Raw genomic sequence first — 12020 nt, 5'->3', positions numbered from 1 at the left:
AACTCCATAGCTAGTGATTCTACAATTTATCTAAAACAGTATTAATTAATATAAAATTAATAAAACCAAAATAATACATTTAAACATCCCTTATGTCCAATAAAACAGTGATTAAAATGACTGAAATGTTGCTAATTATAATATTATAAGTGCATATTTAAAGTATCACTAATATAATTACAGAATTGTAAATGAAACTAAATATTAAAATTTGAAAAGAAAAATAAGTATTTTTGCATCAAAATTAGCATTTATTCAAATTGAATTCTATTTTTTCACTTCTATAATGTGGGAATGATCTCAAGCAACCTTGAGAGATGTGAAGAAGAGATGCTTCCTTATGGAATGATCAGATAAAAGGGGACGGGGAGCCTGCAACTACATAACAGGGAGAGAAGTTCTAACTGACCAGATTGTAAAAAGAGACAGCAGGACATTTGTAGTTTCAAACAAGATCCTGTAAATGTAGCCTTATAATGATGTAGAATTAACTCTGTTAATTCAGACATGAAGCTCTGTTTCATGTCCAGTCTACCTGGAAAGACTGACTGTTAGGGTGAGTAGACTGGCTGGGTTTATTCAGGAAGCTAAACCAAAATATGAGTTTGTTGCTTTGGTTTTGGCCTAATGAACCATAACCAAACTGTTGCAATTTGTAAACCATTATATAAAACTGATCTAGGCTACTACAAATTTATTTATAGAGCCTGTTTTCTTTTACTCTAAGATGGCTCACTTATCACTTATTGAGCACATACTCTTGCAACAAGCTCTCCATCCCAACGGCAGCATGCTGCTGGGATAAGTACTGCAGAACAGGAGTGTCAAACTGCCGGCCCACAGGCCGGACGCGTCACATCCCATTGCCGGCAATGGCAAAACTGGCCCGATACGTTGCACGACGTCACATGACATCGCGAGCTTAACATGCCTGCTGTGGAAGTTGCATTAGAGTATTCTGGCATTCAGAATTTCTAGTTTTTAAAACAACTCTATATCACCAAAAGAGTGGGGACCTGGGATAAGCTGATGTTGTACATGACCATATGGTCCAGTTCCTGGCCTGCCCATTGTGTACTTTCTGAGAGAAGCTTTTGGTTGAACCCATCACCAGGAAATAAACAAAGTAGAGGCCAGGAGACACTGTTTCTCAGCTGCTGTTTGGGTCTTGTGGAATATCAATATCTTACTCTATCTCTTTGTCAATTATTATGTAAACTCCTGTGACTCTGTATTGATTTGATAGTATACAGAAACTTGGATAGTTTTAAAATAGGAGCAAAATTTCAGGAAAAGCTAGAAACTGAGGATAAGAAAAAAAGAGTTTTATTTCTCCCCGGATCTCTGATTAACATTATCACCTTATGTTCAATAGAAGTTAATTTTTTGTATATTTATCATGTAATGCCATTGTCAAGCCATCAAGTAGTTTTGTTCAGCACACTAATTTGCTTTGTTTCCTTAGATGAGTTCAAGCGTGCAGTGTATGTGGCTACTGGTTTGAAGCTTTCATCTCATTTAGTGAATACAGTTTTCAAGATCTTTGATGTAGATAAGGATGATCAACTGAGTTACAAAGAATTTATTGGTATTATGAAAGACAGATTGCATCGAGGATTCAGAGTAAGAATCTAAATTATTGCTTAATAATGTTTATTACATCATCAGCTTTAAAATGATATCACTGTTTCCATAGCCATTTCAAAATTATCCTTTTGTTGAAGTTAAAACTATTAATCACGTATGCTCTAGTTCTATCCAACCACTAATTTAGAGGACTGGATGTTTGTTTCTTCTCCTTGCTTAAACTGCAAGGAGAATCAAGTTGATCTTCAGTTTTTTATTTAGCAATTTTAATTTTGCCATTATAATTTATATACAGTACAGGCAGTCCTCAACCACAATTGAGCCCAAAATTTATACTGCTAAGTGAGATATTTGTTAAGTGAGTTTTGTCCCATTTTATGACCTTTCTTGCCACAATTGTTAAGTGAATTACTGCAGTTTTTAAGTTAATAACACAATTGTTAAGTGAATCTGGCTTCCCCATTGACTTTGCTTGTCACAAAAGGTGATCACATCACTGCAACTGTCATAAATATGAATCAGTTGCCAAGTATCTGAATTTTAAGTATGTGATCATGGGAATGCTGCAACGGTCATAAGTGTGAAAAACTGTCATAAGTCACTTTTTTCAGTGTCATAACTTCGAATGGTCACTAAATGAACTGTTGTAAGTCAAGGACTACCTGTATATACATATGAAATGCTTTTATAAAACTAAACTAGTTAATAGTCCTAATGGAAATTCATTAAGACAATTACTTTATTAATATGTATAATTTTGACACAAATGAATTATACAATAAATCTGCAGATCTTGTGTAATTTTCTATTTAATTTGCAAATTTAAATTAGCTCAGACTTGAAAGATTTTTCAAAACCTCAGGAAACTCTGATATTTCTTTAAAAAAACTAATAAATTTTATAGTATAAACATTTTAGATTAACAAGTCAAAACCAGCAACAATTTAAATATATGTCTTAGAAATTGACTGGGCCATGCAGCTGTCTGAACCAAACAACTGAAACTTTCATCCATTTTTCTCACAATTATTCAGTCTGATTTTCTCCTTTTTACTGGATCTCTGAATCGTTTATTCACTTGCTCCCCTAGAAGGGAGGGAAATATCTCTGAGGAATTTGAAACTATGTAGCTCTTAAAATTAATTACAGCGTCCCCCAGTGTTCCACATGTGTGTTCACATGATCCACCATTTTCATTAAAATAATGAAATAATGAAATAAAAATAAAATAAATAAATAAAATAAAATAATGCTGTGACACAATCTCCACTCCTTTTGTATGTGTGTGTGATATCATGGTGCTAACATAAAAGAAGTGGGGTTTGCATTGACCCACTTCTTCTTTTGCTATTTGCCCCCCCTCCCCCTTTAGCAACAAATGATACAATTGTCATTTTTCTAGTTTTTAGCTGCTACTCTTTCCTGCCCCACTTTCTGATATTTTATTTGAAGACATTACACTTTTCCACATTTTGATAGCTATTGAGTGAAGTAGAATGTAAGCTATTTTAGGTGAGGCCAACTATTAGAATCAAGGAAGTATATCAAGCAGGATACTTCACATTTCATACTTCAGTTTGATCTGAACTTTAACTATAAGATCTTTAAAGATGGATTAACATCACAAATAATATTTTAGGATTTTGAATTCAAGTGTGTTATTTAGTCCAATCCATGAGAATCAGTTGTTAAATTTTTCCCCTATTGGGGGGGGCTCTCCCCTTGGCATTTAGAAGGATGTGGCAGACAGTGTGGTTAGATTGGAGAAGAGGCAGCAATACAGACTAGTAAAAGGCATTTGGTAAACGCCAGCCTAGAAGCAGTGAGGATGAAGTATAGGCTGAGCACTGCTCTAAATTATTCAGCCAAGAGGAAGGCCAATCTTTTTCTTACATTTTTGAACACACGTCCTGCCTAACATACTTACAAATGGTTGTTCAAATTTAGTTAATACTCCTATATATATATTGATAAAATCTCATAGCCTTTGAACTTGGTGACAAAATTTATTTTATTACTTCTATTGTAAATATTTTGTCACAATATTGTGAAGATGCTATATTATTTGTGCTAATAGACATTTAGAATATTGTTGTAGTATTATTCTAAATACACACATGCATGCACACACCCTATTTCCTAATTCTGAATAAACATTGTTTCACTTGCACATGTATTAATTGCTTTGTAAGTTAATTTGAAGACCACATCTTTCATTTTGTCCAATATGTTCTACTGCCACCTTGTGTTGTATCAATGAATTGGCCAAAAATATAGTATTAAATTACATGAGACAAGTACATTCTTTCTTGCCTTGAGATAGCAATTTTATATATTTCTTTATAAAGCACAAAGCTTCCATCTTAAATGAAGATTTTAGTGTAAACATTTTGCCAAACTATCCTTTTTTATATAGGAATCTCATACATAGTTGCATTATAGTTGTATGAGTATTAAATTCTACAATAAATTTACTATTTTTTATAATTAATAAATGGCTTTTTTCATGCTACTGTTTTCCTAATGCTCACTTGTGACTGATTTTGCATGCTACCCTTCCGTGCATATTTCTTTGTCTTTTGCTTTTAGGGTTACAAAAGCATACAGAAATATACCACTTTCAAATCCTGTGTGAAGAAGGAACTCAACAGCAGACAATGGTATGTTTTTGTGTAGTTGTTGTGTTCTTGGGCAGTATTTCTAAGATTGCTGACAGGAAGAGTTCACTATTCTCAACTTGCTTTTCAATTGACAAGTGAAATTAACTTTATTAGTTAGGGCCAGCCACTTTAGAGATGTGAATGCTGTCACTTGTGCAATTTCCATATGCTGATAGAAACATACCAAAGATAAACAATGATTACATGTCAGGCTTCCTGCACTTGAGAATTCATCACGATTCACAAAAGCTGCATTCTTTCTCATGATCATAATTTTTAATAGTTTAATAGATGTATCAACAACACCAAATTATTTAGTTACATTCTTCTGAAACTAACATTTTTTGCTATTTTTCCCTCAAAACTTTGCAAAGGAAATTCCCAAATAATGTAATAAACTTCAAATTATTGCCATATTCAAATTGCCATTATTTTATTATATTTTTATTATCTACAGTATCTTATGTTCGTTATAAGAAAATAGTACTTTCACCACCAATATATCAATACACACTAGCATCTCTATTTTCGCCTACTTTTTTATAATTATACTATATAAAAGAACATGTCATACATTTAGTTCAGAAACTATATAAACAACCATTAGATACTGTCATAATTAACCTATATCCCTCATGCATATTCTAAATTTGGAAAACATTATTTTTCAACTTCTGTGGAACACTAACGATGGTTTTATAGCATTAATTCATAAGAGCTATTTTATTTAGTGCTTTTTATTTAAGAAATCCAGTGAAAGGGGAATATAGAATTAAAGGGAAATGCAATATGCAGGTTAGCAAACTCAGCCAACACCCTTCGTGTTATACATAGAGCAGCCAGGAACAAATTGTGAAATAAGAGTATTTCCATCACGTTTTCCATACAGTATTGTAAACAAGCAAAAGGTTATGCCATCCACATAATTCTGAGTTGAGTGAGGTTGGCAACAAACCACATCTTCAGAGACTGCCAAATGACCTTCATACTACACAACAGAATGGCCACAGCCAAATCACAAAATCTCTGTGTTTTTTATATCAGAGCTCACAAAATTCGTATTTAAAATTCACCTTACACTGAAGGTGCTTGAACTATTTGCATGGCCAGCTTTTATGTGGATGATGCATTATGGATACCTGCAGTGGTCAGGGAATAGACCTAACGAGTTTCCTTCCTTCTGTAATTCTATGACAAGATTATGGCTTATTTATTTTCAATCTTGTTTTTAAAATATCCAATCAATAGAGACAAATAAAGCAGAACTCCGAGGCTTGCAAATTCCTCAAATAACAAGTTTATTGATACAGAGTATCAGTACTTCAAAAATGAAACCAAGTCTGAAGAGATGCATAACAATTCCCCACACAAAGTTAAAGAAATCCCACCCCCAAAACTATGCAAGCAACTACGTTTCCCCACTCACCTTGTTGGCAGGCTTTTCATGAAACGCCCAGCCTGCAGTCTCGGGAGCACCCGATGACCTTGTTTCCCATGGGAGAAAATCCGAGAAAGTCTTTTTTGTCTAGCGCAACACCTGGCAACATCCCTCCCTCCATGCTATGTGGCAACTAGGAATGAGAAGGAAAAAGATGGCTGCAACCATGCTCATTCTAAAGCTGACAATAGTTTTATATATTTCATCATGCAAAACTTTGTGCCTGTGCTGATCTCCTGAAAATGTATCTAATTGCTGGACCAAGCAAGTGAGGCAAGGAGTTAAAAGTATTTGCTTCGTAAGGGTAAAACAGATTTTTTTATATTACTTGAGTGGTAAAAAATAGCCATCTATAGTAGGGCAAGGAATGTATAATTATTAAATTGGCTGTGAAGGATTCTATTCTATTCTATTAATTGAAAGATTAAAAAAAATAATAGTAATTAGAATACAATTTAACTGACCTGGATAATCACTCTATTTTTGTTTGATTTTACACAAGGATGGTAATTTCTTATGAATTATTTAGAACAACAGTCCCCAACCTTTGCAGCTTGGCGGCCCGGCTGGGGGGAGAGGGGAAGTAGGCTGTGTGAGTGTCAGGCTGGTGCACACACACACTCAACTTGCACGCATGAGTTGCACGCATGTGCAAGTGCACACCAGTCTGCCATTCATTTTAAATTGAAATGCACACAGTGTGTGTGCTGGCCCAACACTGACACAGCCTGAGGTTGGGGACCCCCAATTTAGAATTCTTAGTTTTCCATCCTATTTGCACATACAGTAACTATTATGTAGTTACTATGTACAGTTATGTACATTAACTATTATGTATTATGTCACTGTTAATTATGTTTTAATTCCCTAACAGAAAGACTTCGCATATGAGTTGAAGAACTATGGTGTTTGCGTGATGACTGTAATAGGCAAGCTCTTGTAAAGCTTCGGAAGCACTTTCTGAACTGAAATATCCTAAGGTGAATGCCAAGTCACCTCTACTTTTTCTTTTGCAAGTTGACTACAGAAATCAGGGATAGACCATTAGAACATACATTTTTCAGATGAAACAATATCTCAAAATTCTGGACTGTAATTTTTAAAGCACTCTACCTATATGATTCAAAATATGGCTCATCTGCTTTTCCTGGAAGGGATTCATGTGTATATTTTTTAATGTTTCGTGTAGTTTTTAACTGGTCATCTGCAGATTCTTACTTACTTTCAACTTTCTTCCACCAGAGTAGAATTATGATTTAATGTTTTTCCCCAGTATTATATTTCACTCAAGTTGAGCTCATGCTAGTAGAGAAAATTGAAATGTAAGTCCTTAAATCAAAAACAAAAGAGTGTGCATTTACATATGAAAATGCTTTAAAAGTTTTTCAGTGCAGAAAGGGTAGAGCAATCGAATAACTTTATCCATAACCCATTTCAGGGATAGACACTTCACAAATAGCATCACTACATTTACCTGGGAGTATTTTTTTTTTTTAGCAGAGTGAGACTGTTTCATTTAAATTCATTTAAATGATCACAGAAGTCTATAAAAATACAGATGCATTTAGAAATGTATTTTTAAAAATCAACTGTAGTTTATTTTCTCATGCCATTCCATTTTTGTAGTTTATTTCTTAAGCTGATTAATGTGCCTATAATAATTACAGTTATATAGGAGAAAATATTTCCATTTAGAGTTATCTTAAAAATATAAAATGAGATTCATTTTTAAACAAAATCTAATTGTGTGGATAAAAATTGTAAAGCTGTCTATCACTATGAATTATTAAGACATAGTATAGAAAGAACCTAAGATTTTTTAAAGAAAAATCTATAGACTATTTAAATTGGATTTTTAAATTCAATTTTGATGTTTTTCATTATTGGCATTAAGTCCTTTAATTTAATTGATCTAAAGATGGTAGCTTTACTCCAGCACTTTACTATAACATTGTAGATTGATCGAAGCATATTGATTTTAAATTTTATAATGATGTATAATAATAATACAAAAATAAATGTATATTTATTTATTTATTGTATGCTGTTCATGAAACAGCTTGGATACTAACAACTGTGAGCAGAATTCTATTTACAAGATGGATCTCTTGCCCTATCTTTTCCCTACTGCTGCTCCTATAAGGGCTTCTGAAACCACAGATTGTGATAGTATGAGAAATCATCAAAGATCTCCTTTTCAAAAGCAAAAATCACTGTTAGATTCCAAACTATTCTTTTTTGTGCTTTCTTTAGACAATCTACTAAAATACTTTAGAGGCAGTAAATGAAGAGAATTTGGGTAACTGACATAAAACATGCATTAAACTGCTGCTACTTATCTGGTTTTCATAACTGTAAAAGGAATGCAATACCTGTAGAAATATCTAGCATATTCAGCCACAAAACTTTACTATTTTTTTACCTACAACATTTATCTCATATTTTTATATAAGCAAAAGGATTATAAATATAGCTTCCATTAATACATAACATTAGTTCCTTTAGAGTACAGCTCTATATGAGAATGAGCATGATAAGGGACAGCTGGGAAGCACTCTCCATAGCTTCTTTGCCTCACAAATAAGCCTTGAAGCTGGAAGGATAATATTCCTCCCCATTTCTGCTTTTTCACTGTAATTTAGTAGGGTTCTAGCTATATCAAAGACTAAAATATCATAGTTTCCTAAAATAGCAAAATAATGATAAATCAGGTTTCAAATTATTATAAGCATATCATTTTTTTCTTTAAAATAATCAAGAGCTACAATTTTCTTATAGCTCGTGAATATATAAATGCAATACAATTTTTCAGTTGTGATCCAAGGATTTGTTTAGATTCTTACCAGTTACCCGGCAGAGCCTATCCACATTTCCACTACTGTAATACTGGTTCCTATAAATGAATAGATGTACAAATAAGCTTGATTGAATCACATAGCCTTCTTCTATCCTGCCAGTTTTTGAATAATGCTGTAAATCTGTGAACCAATCTAACAGAGCAGCACTGGATTTACAGTATATATTATCTGATAGCCAGAAGTCAGAGATTACCTATATCCTTATGCATGTTTTAATCTTACGTAACAACTAATTTCATTAAAATAAAAACCATAATCATGGAATGAGGTTTGTTTTGGACTTGATCTAAACATTTTGCTACATGAAGAGGAAATGCTTCTGTGACTTCTCTATCTCTTAAAAATGTGTAAGATAGGGGAGAATATAGTTTTTCAGACTGCACAGAGCAGTATGGAAAATGATAAATTAATAATTTTTTTATCAAACAAGGATATTATCTTCTGTTAAGAACCTCTTATAGGTTAACTGGAATCAAATTAGATGATACATAATTAAGTTTGTGGTGGCATACTGAATTAACAAAAACATTTCTTAAAATATACTTAAAACAGAAAAGCTGAGTCAGCCTTAAAATAGCAAATTTTAGGAACAACATAGAAGATGATTTAGGACAAACTGGATACTTGTCCATATTTCAAATAGAAGGGAGATATGTCTTACTTTTAGAAATAAGGCCACTGTGAATAAATATCAGAAAAAATGTATTTGAATTTTTTTTTCAAAATGTGCATTTTTACATGGCTGTTATTAAAACTGAACAAAGTGCAAAATTAATTCAGATATTGTTTTCATTATCAGTCCTATTTTATGTAAGAATATAATACGTTTACTATACGTTTGATTAGACAAAACATTACAACAATGTACATAGGCCTGAAGTATGCTAAAGGTTGATTGTTAAATTTGAATTCAGCAATATATGATGTATATAAAGAATGTGTCCAAAATAATGGGCAATTCAACACTGAGTAGTTAATAATAAAAATGAAGTATCCTCTTGGTTATTTAGTATAAACATGAGAAATGGTTGCACTGATGGTAGAGGATGTGTTTTTATGCCAGTGACATCATATTATTGACTGAGAACTTAAATGATTTTCAGAGAATGACAGATTCGCAATACAGTTAGAACTATAGATGGGAAAATGAAAAAAAGTCATTTGGCATGGAGAATAAATAAATGGCAAAAAATAGAACAAATGTATAAATTTGTGCACCTTGGAGTATGTTTAAGAAACATGGGGAAATGGATGGAAACTTTTTATAACATGTCAACTCTCATATAAAAATAGTAGATAATCTCAGATCTGTTGCAAGATGCATTTATTGAAAAAATTAAACTGAGTGGACAAATTTGGTTTTTTCCCACATCCTTTGTCGAAATGAGATTATATATGTATAGAGAAAAACAGATGCTGAACTTAGGATAAATGGAGTACTAAGAAAGTACACCCTCTTTAAGTTCTATAGCTTTATGTATCAGGGCATAGTAAAAAATTTGGTCCTTAACAGTTCTTAAAAATGCTGGTTAAACATTGACACTAACCTCATAATCGATACAAAAGCTATAAGTGGCAGAAAGAGCTATGAAAAGATACATGCTCAGTATTACAAGACAAGATAAAAAGACCTGCACCTGGATTAGAGAACAAATGCAAGTATACGATAACATAAAGGGAGTAAAAGAATTGGAATGGAAATGTGCTGGTCAAATAGCAAGAAGAACTGATGGCAGGTGGACCAAGGCAGTCATAGAATGGATCCCACTTGATAAAAAGCATCCATGAAAGAAGCCTAAAAACAAGATGGATTGATGACCTCAGCAAATATTGCAGGCCCAATTGGCAAAAGAAAGCTCAGGACCGTATTGGTTGGAAACATGATGAAAAGGTCTTCATCCTGCAGTGGATAGACAATGGCTAATAACCTTAGATCAGGGGTCTCCAACCTATGGGCTGCAGCCCACTACCGGGCTGTGGTCTCTTGGCCAGCAGGCCACGGAAATGGCTGGCCGATGAGTGTGTGTGTGCTCTCCCCACTCCTGCCAGCTCCCGCAGGCCCATTTGCACCTGCGCGCAGGTGCAAATGGGGCTGGTAGCGCTGGGCAGGTATATGCGACCCATTTGCACATGTGTAAATGGGGCCAATGCCAGGTGGATGTGTGCGGGCACCGTTTGCGTGTGTTCATGTGCGCACACCATTTTGGAAGCTGCTCTCCTTCCCTCTAGGCCGTGAACCCAGAAAATTTGGAGACCTCTGCCTTAGATGATCAATACATATTACATCATGTCATTTATTTTACAAAAAGAAAGCCAAAATGGAAAAACCATGTATGAAAAACTATGTAACCAAACCAAAGTGAAGTTCAAAAAGAAATCCTGGAAGAAGCTACTAGTCAACCACCATATTATTGTCAAGAAAGCAACATGAATTTTTTCATGTAGTCAATAGGAATTGATCTAAATATGATGGTGGTTTGATTTTACAAATTCAAAAACAAGTGAAACTTCAGTGAAACCTCTGCCTTGTCATAATGGCAAACAGCCATAGCATTTTTGTTCAATGGTACATAGCCAGCATGAAAACATTCCTTCACACAATGAATTAACCTATCAATTAAACTGGCTTTTGGGGGGGGTGAGGATTGAGCTACTGTGATTTGCAAACCAAGTATTGGGCATTTACAGTTCATTCAGCAATATATAACTTAGAGTAAAGCATAGATCAATTAAATTTCAAAGGGAGTTTGTGCTGTTATTATATTCTTGTTATATTGCCAGAATTAATTTATCAAAATGATTTTCTCCTAATATGGCGGAGGAATATTGTTTCTTTGTTACTCTTCTTGTTTGAACACTTTCATTTTCTACTTTTTATTGATCAAGCTTTATCAACGTAATGGACTTGATTTGTTTAAGAGAATTCTTTTTTTTAAGGAGTAAACTTTTTTGCTGTTCTTGCTCTTTTTACTTTTACTAGTTTTTAATTCTTTTTAAAAAAAACAAAAAACTTTTTTTTTCTTTGTTAAAATGGCCTCAAAACGTCCTGGACCTGCTTCTCTTCCTAAAGTTGCAACTCCTTCTTCAGTAACTCAGACTGTACAACAACAACCCAGACCTAAACTTTCTCCACCCTCACCACCACCGCAGTCAATAACACTTAAAGATTTGCAAGATGCTTTGGAAAACATTTATGAGAAAACTATACAAAAGACAGCAGAACTTATTGAGAAAAAAAATGATCAGATGAGAGTAGATATTATTTCTGCACTGAAGGGGCTTGCTGGACTTGTAGAAAAAATTGATGACAGGGTGGATGAAGTGGTGGGGAAGGTTGAAATACTACAAGATAGAGTTGATAAGATAGAAGATAATGCAGACAATGTTCAGGATGAGATTTTAATGTCACAATATAGAGAAATGGAGTTCGCTTTGAGAATAAGAGGCTTGAAGGAGAATGTTCAGGAAAATTTGAAG

The 12020-nt window shown here is 33.7% G+C and overlaps 1 protein-coding gene across 2 annotated transcripts in view; it reads left to right on the top strand.

Annotated features, from left to right (window-relative positions):
• Positions 1-9897, top strand: part of MICU3 (mitochondrial calcium uptake family member 3) — a 60378-nt gene extending 50481 nt beyond the window's left edge. For both annotated transcript variants that reach the window (XM_039349412.1, XM_039349411.1), the window contains 3 exons: positions 1466-1623; positions 4177-4247; positions 6560-9897. In XM_039349412.1, coding sequence (XP_039205346.1) covers positions 1466-1623; positions 4177-4247; position 6560 — 230 coding nt within the window. In that variant the 3' untranslated portion in view covers positions 6561-9897. The remainder of the gene's footprint in view (positions 1-1465; positions 1624-4176; positions 4248-6559) is intronic.
• The last annotated feature ends 2123 nt before the right edge of the window (positions 9898-12020 follow it).

Source organism: Crotalus tigris, unplaced genomic scaffold (assembly GCF_016545835.1).
Source record: "Crotalus tigris isolate CLP2741 ecotype Arizona unplaced genomic scaffold, ASM1654583v1 scf7180000018268.1906537, whole genome shotgun sequence".
In the NCBI taxonomy this organism is placed as follows: domain Eukaryota; kingdom Metazoa; phylum Chordata; class Lepidosauria; order Squamata; family Viperidae; genus Crotalus; species Crotalus tigris.
Note: the sequence above shows the minus strand (reverse complement) of the source record. Positions and strands in the feature narration are given on the sequence as shown.